At 44.6% G+C, this 20,809-nt stretch overlaps 1 protein-coding gene across 9 annotated transcripts in view; it reads right to left on the reverse strand.

Moving 5' to 3' along the window:
- Window positions 1-20,535, reverse strand: part of ATXN7L1 (ataxin 7 like 1) — an 81,857-nt gene extending 61,322 nt beyond the window's left edge. For 2 of the 9 annotated variants that reach the window (XM_083575067.1, XM_083575068.1), the window contains exons 1-2: window positions 20,000-20,144; window positions 19,269-19,337 (exon numbers count right to left, since the gene is read on the reverse strand). In XM_083575067.1, coding sequence (XP_083431193.1) covers window positions 19,269-19,337; window positions 20,000-20,114 — 184 coding nt within the window. In that variant the 5' untranslated portion in view covers window positions 20,115-20,144. Of the gene's footprint in view, window positions 1-17,015; window positions 17,079-19,268; window positions 19,338-19,999 lie in introns of all 9 variants that reach the window. The other 7 variants (XM_083575053.1, XM_083575064.1, XM_083575069.1 and 4 more) reach the window with 7 other exon arrangements.
- Between the last annotated feature and the right edge of the window lie 274 nt (window positions 20,536-20,809).

The raw sequence follows: 20,809 nt of genomic DNA on the forward strand, positions 1-20,809 counted from the left end.
CCTTTTTAAAACATTCCCCCTGGATGCTATTTTTGTTGTTTGAATCCTGGACGTGTCCAGGAAAATCTGGACGTATGGCAACCCTAAAGCAGGGATACGTCCAGGGTTCGAACCTGGAACCTTCTGGATGTAGAACAGATGCTGTACGACCGAGCTATGGCCCTTCTGAAGTTTAGGAAACTAACAGACAAGTAAGCTAATGTAAATGTACGGCGCACACACTAAATATCAAGTTCTTGTGGTGCAGGCATGGCCTCTGGAGCAGTCCAAAGGACATTATAAATTAGGTGATTGAGAAAATGGAGTAAACAACACGTTGCAGGGCTCAGGAAATAAGATGTTGCAACAATGTTGCAACCACTCCAGCAAATAAATCTTGTTTCTGATGGAAGAAAGTAACATTTCTTTACATTGTCCCCTTTTTGATCCAGTTCACCTCTGGTTCAATTGAGAACAACTGAATACACTTACTTTAAAATCATGTTTTTGTTTGTTTGTTTTTTTAAAATATTTTTATTCGAGAATTTTTTCATATAAACATAACATACATAAACATACAAAGACACAAACAAAACAAAAAACATGTACCATTTCATATCCTAATTTCTTGTACCTTTCTTCCCCGACTTCCTCATGCCTCCCTTTTCTGTATTCCAAATTCTTATCGATTACTCAGCAAATCTTCCCTTATTTTAATTTAGATTTAAACTAATCTTCCTTATTCTCCTTGTCTTAACCATTGCTAATAGTAACCATTTACTTTCCAGTCCAACATCATTCTAACTTTCATTAACTTTGTATTATTTCTTTAAATAGTCCTTGAATTTTTTCCATTCTTCTTGCGCTGCTTCTCTTCCCTGGTTTCGGATTCTGCTCGTCATTTCTGCCAAGCCCATGTAGTCTATCACCTTCATCTGCCATTCTTCCAGTGTGGGTAGCTCTTGCGTCTTCCAGTACTTCGCAATGAGTATTCTAGCTGCTGTTGTAGCATACATAAAGAAAGTTGTATCCGTCTTTAACACCCCTTGGCCGACAATACCCAAGAGAAAGGCCTCTGGTTTCTTGGAGAAAGTATATTTAAATACCTTTTTAAGTTCATTATAGATCATTTCCCAGAATGCCTTAATCTTCGGGCAAGTCCACCAAAGATGAAAAAATGTACCTTCAGTTTCTTTACATTTCCAACATTTATTGTCAGGCAAATGGTAAATCTTTGCAAGCTTGACTGGGGTTATGCACCACCTATATATCATTTTCATAATATTTTCTCTTAAGGCATTACATGCCGTAAATTTCATCCCGGTGGTCCACAACTTTTCCCAATCAGCAAACAAAATATTATGACCAATGTCCTGAGCCCATTTAATCATGGCTGATTTAACCGTTTCATCTTGTGTATTCCATTTCAGCAGCAAATTGTACATTTTTGACAAATTCTTAGTACTGGGTTCTAACAGTTCTGTCTCCAATTTTGATTTTTCCACCTGGAAGCCAATTTTACTGTCCAGTTTAAACGCTTCATTTATTTGATGATAGTGCAACCAATCTCTCACCTTCCCTTTTAATTTCTCAAAACTCTGCAATCTCAGTTTGTCCCCTTCCTTTTCCAAAATTTCCCAGTATCTTGGCCACTTGGACTTAGCTTCCATTGGCGACAGCCACCTTGGAGTTTTATTTTCCAGCAAGTCTTTATATCTAACCCAGACATTTAATAGTGCTTTTCTGACAATATGATTTTTAAAACTTTTGTGTGCTTTAACCTTGTCATACCACAAATATGCATGCCACCCAAAAATATTGTTAAAACCTTCCAAATCCAAAATGTCTGTGTTTTCAAGAAGCAGCCATTCTTTCAGCCAGCAGAAAGCTGCCGCTTCATAGTACAATTTAAAGTCTGGCAGGGCAAACCCCCCTCTTTCCTTTGAATCCGTTAATATCTTAAATTTAATTCTGGGCTTTTTTTTTTTTTTTTAAGCCCAGAATAAAATCATGTTTTATCCTTCTCCTCATCCGAAAAGGTTCTCAGAGTGGCTTACAAAGAAAGAAAGAAAGAAAGAAAGAAAGAAAGAAAGAAAGAAAGAAAGAAGTCCCTATCCTCGGGCTTACAGTCCAAAAAGACATGGCAAAAGAAAAATGGATCATAAGAGCTGGGAGAGACCCTGAGGTTCATCTAGTCCAGGGATGGCCAAACTTGGCCCTCCAGCTGTTTTGGGACTACAACTCCCATCTTCCCTAGCTAACAGGACCAGTGGTCAGGGATGATGGGAACTGTAGTCCCAAAACAGCTGGAGGGCCAAGTTTGGCCATCACTGATCTAGTCCAACCCCCTGCCATGCAGGAATATGCAGCTGTCCCTTATGGGGATTGAATCTGCAACCTTGGCGTTATCTGCACCATGCTTTAACCAACTGAGCTAGGAAATAAGCAAACTCAGGTTCCAGTTCTTAATTGCAAGTTGTTCCAGTTACCAGCCGGGATGGAAAGATTCAAGGAGAGGAGGAACCAAAAGATGCTGGCCTCCCAGCTGTTCCGATGGAGTGGCCCTGCATCCCATCTCTTCCGTCCTCTGCTGCAGACTGATGTAATGTTACATCCATGTCCAATTATTGTTGGCCGGTATTCAGTTTCGATCTTTGTTTTATAGACAATTACGTCAGCTCCCTAAGATAAATGCCATATCTTTTGAGAATCCATAAGCAGGGTGGGCTAAGCAACCACTTCGCCTGCCACCAACCTGCGATCATCATCGGAGACCCTTCTCCGCATGCCTCCCCTACGAGAGGTCCAAAGGGTGGCAACATGAAAATGGGCCTTTCCTGTGGTGGCTCCCCATTTGTGGAATGTTCTCCCCAAGGAGGCTCACCTCGCACCTTCATTACATCTCTTTAGGCGCCAGGCGAAAACATTTTTCTAAAACCAGGCCTTTGGGTTATTAACATTCTACGGCTTTTTGGTTTTTGTTTTATTATGTATTTTGTGTTCTCATTTTGTATTTTTATGCTGCGAACCACTCTGTGTTCTTCGGATGAAGGACACTATACAAATGTAATTAACAACAATACAGTCACACCTTGGGTTACAGACACTTCAGGTTGCGTTTTTTCGGGTTACGGACGAGCCAAAACCCGGAAGTACCAGAACGGGTTACTTCCAGGTTTCGGCGGACGCGCATGCGCAGAAGCGCCAAATTGCAACCCGCGCATGCGCAGACGTGGCACTGTGGGTTGCGACCGTGCCTCCTGCACGTATCAGGTTCGCAACCCGAGCGTCCACAGTACTAGAAACCTGATGTATACGGGTGTAGCACACCAAGAATACCAGACTGCAAGTGAGTAGCTTTGTGCTCTCTTCTACACAGTAGTCAGAGAGAGAGAGAAACAGAGACACTAAGAGTCCTGTTATGTCCTATAAAATAGCTGCTGTGGTTACTGTATAACCTTATTAGCATTAACCTGTCTCCACAGCACCTTGTAGAAAGTGTGATACCAAATGCAGAAATGAATAGAATTAAATGAATAGAATTAAAAATTCATTCCTTTCCTAAAAGAAAGCAGGGGGGAATTAAATCATTCTCAGACTATATCATAACAATAAATAGAGAAATAGGCTATCTAAGCTCGGCGGTTCCTACTTCCCCACCAAGACCACGAACCACTTGAAAATGGCTTGGTGGACCACTTTATGATTTTCCTGCCTGTCGTAGCAATTACACCTTGAATTCTGTGGAATTACAATGCATATAAGATGTGCTGTCTACTATCTGCAGCCACAAACCAACCTGCATGTCACAGATCACCTGAATGAAACTCGCCTAAGGACCACAGTTTGGAAGTCCCTGATCTTGCTGGCTACTGTACAGTGTTCTGTCTGGAAGCTGCAGCTACAGCAGAATTCACCTGTTCATTTAACACTGGGAACTGGCTGCAGGCAGTCAGATTTAGGGGCGCGTGGGTTAAACCACAGAGCATAGGACGTGCCGATCAGAAGGTCAGCGGTTCAAATCCCCGCGACAGGGTGAGCTCTCATTCCTCGGTCCCTGCTCCTGCCAACCTAGCAGTTCAAAAGCACGTCAAAGGGCAAGTAGATAAATAGGTACCGCTCCGGCGGGAAGGTAAACGGTGTTTCCGTGCGCTGCTCTGGTTCGCCAGAAGCGGCTTAGTCATGCTGGCTACGTGATCCGGAAGCTGTACACCGGCTCCCTTGGCCAATAAAGCGAGATGAGCGCCGCAACCCCAGAGTCAGTCATGACTGGACCTAATGGTCAGGGGTCCCTTTACCTTTACACTGTTTAGTCGCATTGGGTACAGAGCCTCGTAGGCACTGCAGAGGACACCACAAATATGATTTAGAACGGTGCGTGAGAGGCAGGGGGCAATTTTTTTTTGGCATCACTGAAATTTGAGACCCCAAGGACCGCCAACCACTGCAGGGTTGGCAAATCAACACTGACCGATATTGGTCCAGATCTGAGGGGTTTCAAAGGAACTTTAGCTGAAAGTCCTAAAGGACCTGGGATGAGCATATATGCCAACCTTTCCACTCCTTATATGTTACCGGATGAGGCCTTGCTCCACATCCCTTTACTGAGTGAAGTAAAACCAGCAGCACCCAAGGCTGGAGTACATGCTCTGTATTAGCATGTCCCTGCATGCAAATGGCTAGTCAGGGGTCAGCCAACTTTTTCAGCAGGGGGCCGGTCCACTGTCCCTCAGACCTTGTGGGGGGCCGGACTATATTTAAATAAATAAATAAATAAATAAATCCTATGCCCCACAAATAACCCAGAGATGCATTTTAAATAAAAGGACACATTCTACTCATGTAAAAACACGCTGATTCCTGGACCGTCCGTGGGCCAGATTTAGAAGGTGACTGGGCCGGATCCGGCCCCTGGGCCTTAGTTTGCCTACCCATGGGCTAGTGTCTATCTCATTACTTGCATTTGTGCATAAAAACAGAACCTTCTTATTCTCCTGTTTAAAGACACTTTAAATTTTCCCATTGTTTTCTGTTTTCATTTATCCCGTTGTTTCTATTGTCATGACATTTGAATTGCCTTAAGGAAGTTTTAGTTCTTTTTATTTGAAAAAAGGGAGCAATTAATACTTTATTTAAAAAAATCAGCAGGTTATGTCTTAAGTATTGTCCACTTCAGCCTAAATTTATAAATATCATTAAGGTTGCCTTCAAAAACACAAACTTTAACTTCAGGTAAGCAATATTTTATATAGTTTTCTAGGAATCTTTCACCAGGATTGTTTAAAATGTTTCCCTCATATAAATTACATAGCTCTCATATCCTGGCAGTTCTTCTGTCTCTGTCCCAGCAGCAAAGCCTGTTCAATAGAACAGCACCTTATAGTAAAGAACAAAGAGATGGAAAGTGACCAAAAAAAAAACCCCAAAGAATAAAACAAACGAAAACATTATTTCTAGTGGCATGGCCAATTCTCCCTTCACAGCAGTGGTAAGAAGCAATACTTTCCCTGGGGCACTCATCTTTTGTAACACCAGAGTCCTCTTTGCCAGACAAAGGGGAACCTGTTAACCCACTGTATGCCGACATTCTTACTATAACCCAAGTTGCACCCCTCTCTCAAGGTTTTAAGGAAACACAGAGCAGTTCCAACCTTGATTCACATGAAGGGAGAGAAATCGTGGAAGAAAGCCAGTGTTCATACATCATTCCTCCACTAGACTCACATGAAAATATAACAAGGAACCAGTTATTATAAATCAGAGTCTCATACATGGCATCTTTTTACAGTTTCTGTGAAAATGCAGTGTGACACAATCGATAACCAAAGTGAAGAAGCAACACAGCAAGGGTTGTGGTGCAGTTTGAAGGCTTAAATACACATTCATCAGAATTCTCGCAAGAAAGCAAAATATGAGAAACCACGCAAGGTGTTATCTCAGAAGCACCAATTCATGAAATAAACACAACTGAGAGACTGCCACACCAGCCTCCATCAACCTGGTCCCTTCCAGATGTTTTCGACTATCATCCCATCATCTCCAGCTGCCACAGTTGTGTCAATAACAACTCCAACCAAACAACTAAGACTGAAAAAAATAGGCTTCTGTGGCACAGAATGGAATCCCTCAGTTGAGGGAGACCCTGGTAATTTACATAAATCTAAGAACTATTAGTGCAAATGTTATTCATTAGTGTTTAGCTGCTTAGCCAAGAGTAAAGCGAATGTTTTCAGTTTGGGATATTGCAAAGCCATAAGAAACAGGCAGGGTTTTTCAGCTACATCAAAACTGGCAATCTGTTGAGGAACGTGGAGATCATTTTGTTCTGGATTAGTAGTCAACTTGTCCTCATATTATCTCCGACAAGCATGATGGCGGTGGTTGTTAAGACTTCGACTTTAATGGAATTTTTACTATTTTCTTTCCAAAGAAGTTATGAAGTGACAAACAGAAATGTTCAAAAGTTACTATTATGGTTTTAGGTCTGCAAAGTACTTATTTACAGTCTTACAGAAGAACCCTTTGCTTGTCTACATAGAAGAAAGCGCCACTAAGTTTAACGGGACATATCCCAGACAAGTGTGCATAGGATTGCAGCCTTATGATGTGTTTTGTCATCATAACTATCTTCAAAAGTAGATTGATATGGGCCAAAGCAGATGCATGAATGTTTAGTAAACATATGCTTTGCTTCAGCGCAAGGGTTAACATTTAATACTGTGCTTTACAGCTGAAATAGTGAAGTGTATGCAAAAGACACACACACCTGAATTGGCACCATTTTACTGATTTGCAATGGAATACAGTCGTACCTTGGAAGTCGGACGGAATCCGTTCTGGAAGTCTGTTCGACTTCCAGAATGTATGAAAACCAAAGAACGACTTCTGATTGAAGCCGCGGGAGCCCCATCAGACGTTCGGCTTCCAAAAACAGTTGGCAAGCCGGAACAGTCACTTCCAGGTTTTGTGACGTCCGGGAGCCAAAACCTTCAAGAACTAAGCTGTTCGAAAACCAAGGTACGACTGTAACTTGCTCAAGTCCTTCCAGTGAATTGGTGGCAAAGGTGGGACTGGAACATCAGCAGTCCTACGAAATCCATGCCTACCTAATTTCTAACCATAGCTGCTCAGATGTGCAATCCTAACCCCACCTGCAAGTAAGCCTCACTGAATTTGGTTGGAACATGTGCAGAGGAGGGTGACCAAGGCGATCAAGGGTGTGGAAACAAAGCCTTATGAGGAACAGTTGAGGGATCTGTGTATGTTTAGCCTGGCAAAGAGGACACTGGGAGGAGATTATGATGGTCAAATATTTAAAGGGCTATCACATGAAAGATAGAGCAAGCTTGTTTTCTCCTGCTCTGGAGGGTAGGATCAATGGATTCAAGCTACAAAAAAGGAGATTCCGACTAAACATGGGGAAGAACTTTCTAACAGTAATACCCGTTCCACCAGTGAAACAGGCTCCATCAGAAGGTTGTAAACTCTCTGTCACAGATGCTTTGGTTAAGATTTCTTCAAAGCAGGGGGTTGGACTAGATGACCCTCGAGTCCCTTCCAACTCTACAATTCTATGATTCTACTAATTAAACTGCTACCCTATCAGCATTACCTATTTAGCTCATCTGACAAACACAAATACATTTCCAAATTTTCTGTCTCAGGCAACCATTTGAAAAGAGAAACTAAAACTTAACCCATGTGCTGCAGCCTTCCATGCAATTATAGCTAAAACAAATGAAAATCATCATGCCTGCTATGGCTGCTTTACAAGATAAACTGCTGCCATGTGAGGACTGCATTCAGGAAACCTCTGTGCACCACAGTTGCTCCAAGCAGTGAGCTTGCCACAGTGATGGCCTCCTACCACACAGTTTGGTTTCATGCTGCTGCCAAGCTGTTGTCAAGAGTTGTTTGGTGGGAACATGAAACAAAACATTCTAGGAGCTGGTTCACATGACAGCTGCACTGAGAAAGATGAGCCTTAAGTGCAGTGGTACCTCGGGTTAAGGGGATGCAGGTGGCGCTGTGGGTTAAACCACAGAGCCTAGGACTTGCCGATCAGAAGGTTGGCGGTTCAAATCCCCGCGACGGGGTGAGCTCCCGTTGCTCGGTCTCTGGTCCTGCCAACCTAGCAGTTTGAAAGCACGTCAAAGTGCAAGTAGATAAATAGGTACCGTTCTGGCAGGAAGGTAAACGGCTTTTCCGTGCGCTGCTCTGGTTCACCAGAAGCGGCTTAGTCATGCTGGCCACATGACCCGGAAGCTGTACACCAGCTCCCTCGGCCAATACAGCAAGATGAGCACCACAACCCCAGAGTCGGTCACACCTGGACCTAATGGTCAGGGGTCCCTTTACCTTTTTACCTCGGGTTAAGAACTTAATTCGTTCTGGAGGTCCGTTCTTAACTTGAAACTGTTCTTAACCTGAGGTACCACTTTAGCTAATGGGGCCTCCCGCTGCCACCGTGCAATTTCTGTTCTCATCCTGAAGCAAAGTTCTTAACACGAGGTACTATTTCTGGGTTAGCAGAAAAGTATAATAGAAACCAGGCCACCTCTGCGCTACAACAAGGCGAGTCAAACACCAAGGTACAGTGTGATTTCAGGATCCCCAAACAACCAGCAGCACCCAAGCCAGACAAATACCAGGGGATAACTGTAGAACACAATACACTATCCCATTCCAGAGGCCTGAAACCGTTGTGCTATTTTATATTCAGTCCACCACTCTGCAAGCAGCTGATGCAGATTCTGGTCTTTCTCTCTTCCTATGCTTACAGCCTGGAATCAACTTCAATACCACCTCTAAGACCTCACCCTTACTTACTTCAAACCCAACTTATGCCCCTTGTTTCAAAACCCTACTGTAAAAAAGATGAAACATGCAAAACCGAAGTTCATCCCGTATTATTTTCCCACTTGATTCCCCCCCCCCCCATTTCCTTTGTGTCAGACTGCAGGCCCTTTAGAGTACAAACCTGTCAACTTCTTCTTTGTGAAATGCCATATATACTTATCTATTTATAAAAGTATTTCTGTGCCACCGTGCTGTAAGATATTGGGGAAGGGAACAACAATAAAACATAAAAACAATGTGAATTAAAGTAACTGGCTAGTTAAAGCGCTGCAAATAATAATAATAAATAATAATAATAATAATAATAATAATAATAATAAATAATTTTTTATTTATACCCCGCCCTTCCCGGTTCAAAAACTGCGCTCAGGGCAGCTAACAACAAATTTAAAACACTTTAAAACACTTAATTATAAAAGCAGCATAAAATACAGTATAAAAACATGAATAACAATAAAAATCAAAAGGCCTATCGGCACAGAAACCTATTCAAGAGATGCCTGGAAGTGAAAAGCGAGGATGCCTGCTGAATCTCTGCTAAAAGGTTAATGCCCAACTTCCGGCTGAAGCTAGTTGGGCCTCTGCAAGATGGGGAATAACCTGAAACTGGCCTGGCAGCATATGGGCAGCCAATGTAAATGTTCTAGCAGAAGTGCCACATGCCGTCAGCCGTCTGCCCACACACTGCCAGCAGTCTAGTCACTGTAACAGCTGGAGCTTCCAGAGAACATACAAAAACAGCAACTACCATTGCTACACCGAGTTGCTTAGGCGGGCAAAAGCAGCCACAGAGATAGGTCCAGAACAAGGTGCGAGTGATAAGCAAACGCTACTGGAAGCCCCCATAAGACGTAACTGAAAAAGCAAGGTGCCAGAGCAGTCTATGCCATGGAAAGCTATGCCAGAGGCAGCCTGATAAACATATGGGTAAAGCTTATGCAAACAGTACCAAGGGAAGAAAAAGTTCATGTATTCAAGCTTCTGTATTAAAGATATGGCCAAATTAATTATCCATTTCCTGCCTCCACTGTGAACCAAAGCGGGAAGGAAAAGGCTCGTGTCATCACCCTCTCCCAATTATCACTTCCTCTATCTTCCACATGCCGAGTTTGTACAAGGAAAATTAATGTATCCATGCAGGGATATTACGTCAGGCCATGAGATACACAGCTGGGTCATCAGCAGCATATTTGGACATGACATCACCCATCTTATAAAGAATCAAGAGAATCAAGAGTGAATGTGTTGCGTTCCCAGAGGACATTCCTTTTCCTAGATGGGCTACCTTCCCAGGTTGGCAAGCCTCATCTGCCCCCCACTTCCTGCTACAGCACATACAGTAACTAGCCCCTTGAATGTTGGACCCACTATTGGTCTTGTCCAAGCGATCCACCGGAGCGTGACTTCGCATGCGGGGCAAATCCCTAACTCACCGAGGGTTTGAGACCTATCAGCTAGCCTCATCTGGTTTATCCAGCCAGTAGAAACCGTTCCCAGGGTACAATGCTGTCGCATGATGAGCTTGTAGAACCTACAGGTGAGAGCTGAGTGCAGCGTAGGGACCAAAGGTGGATGAAATACTCCAGAAGAAGCACAACCTGTCTTCTACCAGAGGTACTAACCCTCTCCTAACACCCCATTACACCTGTATAGGCTGCAAGGAATAGCAGTAACCAACAGTAGCTACATGCAATATTTCAGACTTTACTTTCAGAATTGTACAGTGTATTGTGCTAATCATTTAGTAACCGATAGGCTTATTCTGTGGCAATAGGGCAATGCTTCACCATGCTTTGTGTCTTTGCACTGAAATCTATTTCCAACTATGTGACCATCAACCTTATAGGTAAAACAATCATATGCCATATAGGTAAAACACCTACATGTAAAAATCCACACGCTTTATAGGTAAAACAATCGTACGTCATAAATGAGACCTGGAATGAATTTTGTCTCAAAAGCAACAAAATTAAAATAAGTTCCACTGGAAGGCAGCAACATATGAAGATAAACTGAATTTTCTCGCTGTAAAAGAAATCCAACATATTCTGTCTTATTAAAGTTTTGCTCAAGATGGACAAAGTAAAAGCTTGTGAACTGAACCAAGGTGTTCAATGAGCATGGAACCTTAAAAATATTTTCCTCCATCTATCACTAACTTTCAAATAGTGTGCCTTCATACCTAAATGTTAGGCTTCACTGACAACAACAACAACAACAACAATTAATTAGTACAGGCGGAATTTGTATTTGATGCAATTTCTCTCCACATTTGTCTTCCATAAGCAATAGTGAACCTGTGGTCCTCCAGACACTGCTGGACTACAACTCCCATGATCCCAATTGATTGACCATGCTCGCTGGGGGTGATGTAAGTTGGGGACGCAACATTTGGAGAGCCACAGGTTTCCCACTCCTGCTTTATAGAACATAATTTCACATTCAGAAGGACACGTTTCAAGTCTGCCGAACAAGCTACATGTTCTTCAGTTGGCGTGGGGAGGGAACCCATGGGTTATTCTGCAGAAATGGTGCAGGAGAGTTAAGATACGCTAGCTGTTTACGTGAGAGTCTAATTTGTTTTGCTCAAAGTTAACAATGTAAGACAGAAGTGCCTAAAAGGCTCAACATGTCCTGGATATCTCTATGTTCTCTGGAAATTTTCAGGGTTCTAACTTCCAAGCATAAGAATTTTTTACTGCAAGCATGAGGATTCATCCATTCTCTCTCCCACATCCTTCATTGCTGAATGGAAATTTCAACCAAAGGCCTAGGAAACAGCACCTGCCTTCTGTCTTCCTTTATCTTGCCCATTGACCAACTATGCAACATCTATCTCAACAGATGCATAGTGAACACAGTACGTAATAGCAAGGCCTGAGTTTTAACATGCCAAATTTTAATGAGTCACTACAGAGTAATCTATAGTTTGCATTTGTTGCACTGGAGATCAGTGTTCTGGTATCTTACATGGTGCTGTAATAATCTTTCTTTTGCATATTTTATTTTATAATAATCTCACACATTCACACTTAGCCATGATTTGCGCTATGTGGAAACCAACCAATACTCTGCAACAGGAAAAACCTAAATTTTCTTAAAGTAGCAGATGAAATAGTATTGTTCAAGAAAAAGGGAACGACAAAGAACAATTATTCTGCTCAAGACTATTAGGGAAAATGGATAGCCTCAGCCTCTCTCTCTCTCTCTCTCACTTCAAATAATGAGAATTTATTCACACAGTGTACTTGCATATTATAAGGGCCAGGTTGATCTTGGGAGATCTCAGCCCCCCAATAAATGACATGCAACATGCTGAAAAAATACATTAGAAGTTTCCCTCCAACACAGATCTGAACTACTTTCTTCTTTTTCAAGATGTTTTACAAAGATCAATCAAGCTCTTCCAGCCTTGAAGAAGCCAGCAGGAGATGCCTATTTGGTTCCCCCACTCACAGCATCAAAGCCAACGAGCCAGTTTCTGCCACTCCAGACACAGAGGTTCAGTAACAATATCGGCGCCGAGTCAAAAGAATTTCTCAAGTGAAGTGCTACAAATACAGCAAATGCACAGCTAACCCTAACACTAATCCTAAATCGTATCACCACAACCCTGCCTTACATGCATGCCTTATGACGCATCTGCAAGGTTTCCTCATGTTGGTAAGCTTCACTCCAAAGAATCACCTAGGTGAGAAAGATTTCTTTTCATTCATGATCAAATCCCCTAACAACTAACAACAACAACAACCCACAAGCATCTACTCCATATGCACTTAATAAAAGTATCGCTGCAAAAGACCACAATGTAAGAGTTGATTCACACACCGTTGTGTGGCATAATGGCTAAGGGATGGGACAGAGCCCACTCCTGAAACTTGTGAAGGCAACCCTAGACAACAAGTCATCGTTTTCAGCCTCCACCCCATCATCTAAAATATAGGAATAATACTGACAGACCTAACATGATTATAATGATTTATAAGGGCGCTTCCAGACTGCTGCCGTTTTCAGGTGGGATTCAATCACACCTAGAAATTCAGGTTACATGATTAAAGTTGATTCAGTGTTCTTGCAGAACAAATCCGTCTGTAGCCACCACCACCTCATCGGACTTTTTGCTGTAAGAAAAGTGACAGGAAAAAGAATTGGAAAGTGGGAAGATAACACTTACTTGACAGAACATTGTCTAACCTCTCTGAAAACGAATACTGAATAAATAGCCAACATCATCTAACCTCCCCACAAACCTTGTGCAAACAAATCAGTATTAAATGTTCAATAAGAGGGTCATCTGGAGGTGACCTAAGATAACATTGTAAGGATTACAGGCAACTCCGAATGACGCATGATCACACACATGTGCACAGCTCAGAACTTGGAAGTAGCCCCAAAACATCATAAAGACGTCATGAAAAGGGATGGAGCAGACTTACACGTGCAGAGGTCTGCAACAGAACCCCTTCACCAAACAAGGATTGCTTGTACTACAAGAACACTAGAAGCTTCCTTACACAAAGATCACTGTGCCTTCTTGGTCAGTACCGTCTGTGATGGCTCAGTTTGCAGGTAACAAGACAATGAGGGAGCAGCAAAGCAGCTGCAATTTTTACTGTAACTACAGCGCATGTGTTCATGCTTAGGCATGGTTTGGCTTAGTGGTACATGTGAACTGGACCACTGGCATGATTTAAAGCATGATCTCTCCCAGCCTACCCTAAAGGTGCCAGGGAACAAACCTGGGAACAACTGTATGCAAAGCTCTCCCAACCAATGACCCTTCCTACTATTTTGAACATTTCAAAGTGCGATATACATGCCAAGTATCACTTTTTCCCCCATTGCAACTGACTGCAAAAGCTGCTCATGCAGGCGGTATACTCATGTGAATAGTGTTAACATCGGAAGTGGCACTTACAGAAGGTACATAGTGGCTTCTTCCTGGGAGCAGATGTGAAAGAAACAGGGAGTTGCTTTTCAATGAAGTAGCTACTGTAATCTTTCAGGAGCCATAGTTCCTCCACCATGACACTGCTTATGGGAGTAGACCACTTACACACACACACACAGTTATTTCCACATATTAGCCGGTCAGATTCTGTACAAACTGTTTTTCAACCACTGGGTGGTTTGAAGAGATTGCATGGGCAATGCATGCTATCGCACCGAAACAAGCAAATTCTGTGCACAGATTACGTCTGTATCAAAGAGACTTAAGCACACAGTGCTCTTGGGATGAGGTCTCTGTTCCCCAAGCTTTATTTCCCAAAAGAACAAGGCTCTGGATTCTCTAATGCAAGAAAAACATTTAATATTTAAATTATTATAATACATTTCAGTGTTGTGCAGCAACATATTTTAACAATATATTCAAGCACATGGTCTGCTTAAAAAACAACACCCAGTCAAGATACTACAGTACTTCCATTTTATGATAATTTGGGTGTTGTTTTATTGTCCCATTTTCCGTGGATTGTTTTTATATACACCACTCAGAAATGCAAATAACTAAGTGGTATGTAAATGTCTTAAATAAATATTTTGAAAGGACTATTATATATACCCTGATGCGGTATAATTCTAATCAGAGCAACTCTTTACTAAAGCAGAACTGCGCAATCCACTGCCTCTGTTTTATCAAAGTTTCTCCAAACCAGCCTATCTTTGCTCCCTAGACTGTACTGACAGCCAGTGGCAGAGCTTCATGCTCCAGCACCAGGGGGCGAAGAGCAGGCGGGGCAGGACTGGTGTGTGTCCCAGGGGCATGGCGCGCCACCTGTGGGGGTGTGGTGTGAGTCCCGGGGGCATGATACGCCGCTTGTGGGGGGCGCGGCACCAGCACGGGGGGGCAGCCACAATGGCACCCCACCAGGATTGCACTGCTCCCCCTGCACTCCTCTTCCTCCGCCAGCACTGACAGCCAAGCCCCATGGACCTCACACATTTGCTACCAAGTCAGAACTCTGAGCCCTAAGACTGACAGGCAGTGTCCCTTGTGGTGTGTGATAACATCAGCGTACAAGCAGAAGCAAGAGCAGGAGGCATAATTCCGCGATCCTCCCAACCAACAGAATAACCACTACCACTTAGTAGGGCAGGGGTGGGGCAGCATGGCTGCAAGGTTGAGGCTGCACAGGTGTGAGTACTGGACTGGCTCTTCCAGGGTGCTCGCGGAGCCCCAGCTTTAAAACACGCCCCCGACTTGCCTTACCCTGACTCGCTAAGTGGCAGCACAGCACTGCTCCTGAGCAGAAGGGACTAAACAAAATATAGTGGTACCTTGCTTTGCAAACAGTCTGGCTTGCATACATTTTGGATTACAAACACGCCAAACCCAGAAGTGTGTGTCCCTGTTTGCAAACTTTTTTTGGATTACAACCCATTTTTTTTGGATTACGAACAAAAAAAATTTGGAGGCCCCATTGGCGAACGCGCACCTTGGGTTACAACGTGTTTTGGTTTACAAACAGACCTCCGGAACGGATTATGGATGCGGGTGGCGCTGTGGGTTAAATCACAGAGCCTAGGACTTGCTGATCAGAAGGTCGGCGGTTCAAATCCCCGCGACGGGGTGAGCTCCCGTTGCTCGGTCCCTGCTCCTGCCAACCTAGCAGTTTGAAAGCATGTCAAAGTGCAAGTAGATAAATAGGTACCACTCTGGTGGGAAGGTAAACGGCGTTTCCGTGCGCTGCTCTGGTTCGCCATGCTGGCCACATGACCCGGAAGCTGTACGCCGGCTCCCTCAGCCAATAAATCGAGATGAGCGCCGCAACCCCAGAGTCGGTCACGACTGGACCTAATGGTCAGGAGTCCCTTTACCCTTTACCTTTACCACTGTACTCCCTACCACCTTCGAAATGGGTTTGTTTCCCCAGACTGTGAAAAATAGCTAATGATGAAAGACAGCTAATGAGGAAGTCCTGTGCATGTTTACTCATAATTAAATCCCACTGTGTTCAAATAAATGTGCACCAGAACGCATCCCAAGAATATAAGCCAGTAGGTCCCTAGTTCAAGTGAAGGCAGTATTTCTCAGCATCCTACCACTTGCAATACGAAAAGATCCATAATAAAATGAAATCCTCAGTTCGCTAAGAATTGACGTGAAGTGTGCTCTAAAAGCACTTTATAGCTGCTAAATCTCACCGTAAGATCAAGATGTCAAATGGACAGCATCTGGTGCTGTTCTGGGATCTGGGGACCTGACCCCCCAGAAATTGATATTACAGTAAGCTGCTAGATAAACTGCAAGATAGCCAAACGAAGTTGCCCACCCATCCCGGTAGTATTTCTAGCTGTGTCTAGGCAGTCTTCTGCTACCCTTCTGATGCCAAGAGAGCCTAGTGCCACAATGGTAGACGTTAAGAGAGTACAAAAAGGGACGTGGGTGGTGCTGTGGTCTAAACCACAGAGAGTACAAAGAGAGTACAAAGAGTAGTTCTCAATTTGAAAGCCTCACTTATCCAATACTGTAGATTATTAATTAAAGTTATTCTCCAACAAAACAACAAGTATAACCAAAGCTCATTTTGACAACTGGACCTTCATGCACGCCATTCAACGGCTCAGCCTGAAGGCATGTTACTTTAGCAGGCAAATGCCGACAATGAGGTACATCAACAGTGTGATATCAGAAAACATGGCATTACTCTGCTCTCTCACACAGGATAAATGCTTGACATTGGTGTGGAGGGACCCCAGCAACAGAAGTTTGTCAGTCAAACACTTTTCCTTCTCACATAGATTCCTTGGCTAAGCTATTCAGGTACTAAATCAAGTGCAATCAACATTTAAGCAAACAACAACCACAAGCCCTTTTCAAAAAGCTGCCATCAATTACAAACAATGAAAACAATAGCCTACAGGTTGCAGCAGATTATATTGTGGAGAAAGGAAACTTTTCCGTTTAGGCCCGACAAAGGGGGTGCCTAAAATAAGCTAGGAATATACTACAGCTAAAAGTAAACTTTTGATATGTTATGTTTACATCATAACATGGTTTAATTTGAATGTAGTAATTGTACTGTGTTTTAAAAGCATAAAGTTTCCACCTCCCTAAGAAATAACTATAGAGGGGCCAGTTTCATCGCAGAAGCAACAAGATTTTTAGGGGAGCCATTACAGCAGAATGTGATCCAAGGGCGTTTGCAATGTCAAGGAATAACCCTGGGGCGTACCTCTCAGTTCACTAGATTCATGCAGAAAAGCTGCTTCAGGAAGTAGCGCATCTTGAATGAACCCTACAACAAATATAAAAAAAACTACTGTTTTTAAAGACCCATGTCATACAGGAGCGGAAATTGCGGCAAGCTCAATGGCCCTGTCTATATACAAACTACTGCAAAATACATTCATCCACTAAGTTCTCGGTCTTCCCTTCTACTGTATTATCTCAGTTATCGAAATATTACATTAATCTTCATATTCAGGGTCATCAAGCAAGTCAAAGCAACCGCACAGCACACTTCCTGGGAAATAAGTTCAGTTAAAATATGTGAGGATTTGAATAAGGAGACATATTTAACACTATTTTAAAAATCGGAGAACATTTTTAGCCTGCAACGTTTATACTACAGTTCAAGTGTCCTCCTATGGACCACACTATGGACCAGGCGGTTCTACAACGGAATTTTCTGAGGTACATCTGGAGGCAGTTATCGTGAGAATTTTCAGCTCAGTCTGATATAATTTGGGAGGGGGATTAATTTGAATTTATGATATATCCTGGCAACAGCAATATTACAAAATGTTATAAAACCCTAACTATCCCCCAAATGTATGCTTGTGATACTGAAAATAATTAATAATATTGGTCCTAGACTTGTGTTAAGATTTATTAGAAGCTGATGTATCTATACTTGGAGTTGAATTTTTCTTTCAAGGTAAATAATTATATATCCTAATCTGCTGGTGGAGCATTTATGCCCCTTCCGAAAGCCTCTTAATACCACAAAAACTCAAAAGGGTGTAATAGAGTTAATTTACTGTTCTTGGCTTCAGGGCAGATAAATGGCATGCGGTGTGCAAGCCTGGGAATGTAAGCCTCACAATATTTAATGGGGCTGACTCCCAGTTAAGCGCTAATAGAAATGTACCCTTAGAATGTCATCGTATGGACACCATCAGCAGAACTAAGATTATAATCCTTACCTGCATTTACCTGACAGGAAGCCCCACTAAATTCAAGAGGACTTGCTTTTGAGTAGACACAATTAGGTTTATAGCTTTACCTCTGAGTAAAAACAGGAGTATGCTGACAGTTGCCACTTAAAAAGCTACTAACCTTACTCTCACTCATTCCCACACGTCCACTTAAAAAAAAATAGCCCTTGCACAGCTCAGTAGAGTGGAAAAGGAGAAACCCATGGCTCATCCTGCTTCTGTGCTTGGGCCAGAGTTCAGCACCTGCACCAGCATAGCAGAATGAGCTATCCACCTTCAGTGGTCCTGGAATCTACATGCCTGATCTTGGTGATGTTTTGTCTCAGCACATTAGTTAACAGGATCTAGCCATTAGCTTGTCCTATCAAGTTCCAAAAATACAGTGTTTTTCTACAACATACACACTAGTTAGTTTCAGTTCTGCTAAAAGAGTGTGTCAAACCCTTGCTCATGCCATCATGAACCCACGCAGCTTCTTCAATGTACATAAAATCTGACAAATGCTTGCTGATAAGTCTATGGATCACATTACAAAACAAATCTGTCAATAGGAACAGTCTGCAGTCATAAGTTCTTCCTTGATAGAAAGTATAGGCTTGTTTGCCAACTTCACTCACTTGTAATCTGCACACATGCTCACAAACCTGGTGCCATATTAACAATTCTCTGAATTACAATTTATGTATGCTTCTTTACAAATGTCAAAAATGCTCATTTAGTTTGAAAAGTTGCCCAAAACAAAACTCACTACGCACTGCACCTCTATGCACCAACAGCTTTATCATCATGAAAATCAAAGCTTATGTTGAACGTTGATCCAACATCTGGTTATTATGACAGACCTGTTTTCAGCAACACTAAAAGTAAAACTATGTGATCGTTTGATTCAGCTGTTGCCTTTTCAGCTACAGAATAAGTTAGTAAAAAGAAAATGAAAAGCTGACTAGCCTGGACGCAGATGAGCAGATATAAGTGTGAACTTACTTGCATATTTAAAACACAGCACTGTCTCAAATTAATAATGGGATAGCCAGTTCCTTATAAAACAAAAGCTGAAGAGAACCATGCAAGTACTGAATATTCATACATGGAACTATCTCAACACATAGGCCCAGTAAGCCTTATTTGTGGTTAGATTCAATAGGATCCACATGGCTGCGAAGCCCCAGCAATACTTGGTAAAACAAAAACAAAAAACCCCTGAGCTCTCTAACCAGAGCCACGCGGAGAGCAAGGTACAATAACATATGGTCAGACCCCTTCCTTACCTTCTTTATTAAGCCTCATCACCTCCCTGCTTTTTCCACCCTCTTTTCCAGCATCTTCTAGCTCTATACCTGCAGAAGAGAAGCAAAAGTCAAGGGAGAGCAGAGGCAGAGGCCGCTATATCCGACGAGAGCTAAAGGGTGCTCCGCTAGCCAGCGGCTGCAAAAAGGCAAGATGCAACAATCGCTGCATCTGCCAGGCAGGAGCATCCCCCGGGCAGCCTTCAACCAGGCAACAAGCATCCTTCCTGCCTCCTCATTCCGCACCCTGGCCCAGATCGCCCCCCCACCCCCTCCCCAAATGCAACGGCATTCTCCTGCCCCTCCCCCCCCCCCCGTCCCTCTGACAGCCAGCCACCTAGACAGCATCTTCCTCCTCTCCTGCAGCCGGAGGTGCCCAGCAGGACAGCACCGGCCGGGCACAGCGCACCACCCGCACACATGGATGGATGGCTGGGTGGGTGGGTCTCCATGCAACTGGGTGACGGGGGCGGGAGCAAAGCCCGGTGCCATGGGGGACTGTGCAATGCAAGGCAAGTGCAATGCAATGGGTCGGCGGTGTGCTGGGGGGAGAAGAGGCGGCAGGGCATGCAAGCTCCCTCCCTCCCTCGCTCGCATCCACCCCGCTGGGCTGCATCGCATGTGCGTGTCCGGGGAGAGGGGCGCCTCGGCTTGCCCCCCACCCCACCCGCCGCCCCGCCTGGCCGGTCCTTGTGTGCGGCGGGCGCCCTTACTGTGCGGGGGGGCGGCGCAATGCGTGTGCGGAAGGGCGGCCTCCCGGACCCAGGCGGCCCAGGGCTGGCCCAGGAACGCCTCGGGACTGGGCACGGGCCGCTCCAGGGCCGCCATGGCGCCGCCGCCGCCGCCGCCGCCGCTCCTCCGGCAAGAGTCTTCCTCCTCCTCCTCTTCCTCCGTCTCCTCCTCCGCGCCGCTCCTGCCGCCGCCGCCGCCGCCGCTCCTCCTCCCTCCTCCTCCTCCTGGCTGCTTCTTCTTCCCCCGTTCCCTTCGGCACAGGCGAGCGAGGAGCCAGCGAGCGAGACACGGGGTTCGAGAACGCCGCACGTCATCCTCGGGACGTTCCGCCGCCCACACGGGGGTAGTGTCAGCCCTGGCTTTCCCTATCAGATCGGGCTCCCCGGCCGCCGCCGCCGCGCAGGCGCGGTGCGAGGAGGCGAAGCCGCTGCCCGGAAGAGGGCCGCCTCCTCCCGCCCGAGTCCGCGAGGAGGGGAGGCGCGCCGAGAAAGGCGGGGGGGGCGCCACTCGGGGGCGTGGGGAACGGGCAGGGGGAGAGCTGGGAGGGAACCAAACCCACGCAGTCCGGTGACTAGAAGACCCCCGGTCGGGCCCCGGGGATGAGAGGAGGCGCCGGCTGGACTCTCTCCCTCAGCCGCCTCCTCAGGTGGCTCCGCTTCGGAGACCGAGCTGAGGGGACGAGGCTCGGAGCAAGGAATTCGGGTGACAGAGAGCAAGGAGGAGGGGAGGGTCGTGGACGGACGAGGCTCCTTCGCCCGCCTCAGCTGCTGTCCCGGACACGCGGGCGCGTC

This window comes from Podarcis filfolensis (genome assembly GCF_964270895.1).
Source record: "Podarcis filfolensis genome assembly, chromosome: 10".
Lineage (NCBI taxonomy): Eukaryota > Metazoa > Chordata > Lepidosauria > Squamata > Lacertidae > Podarcis > Podarcis filfolensis.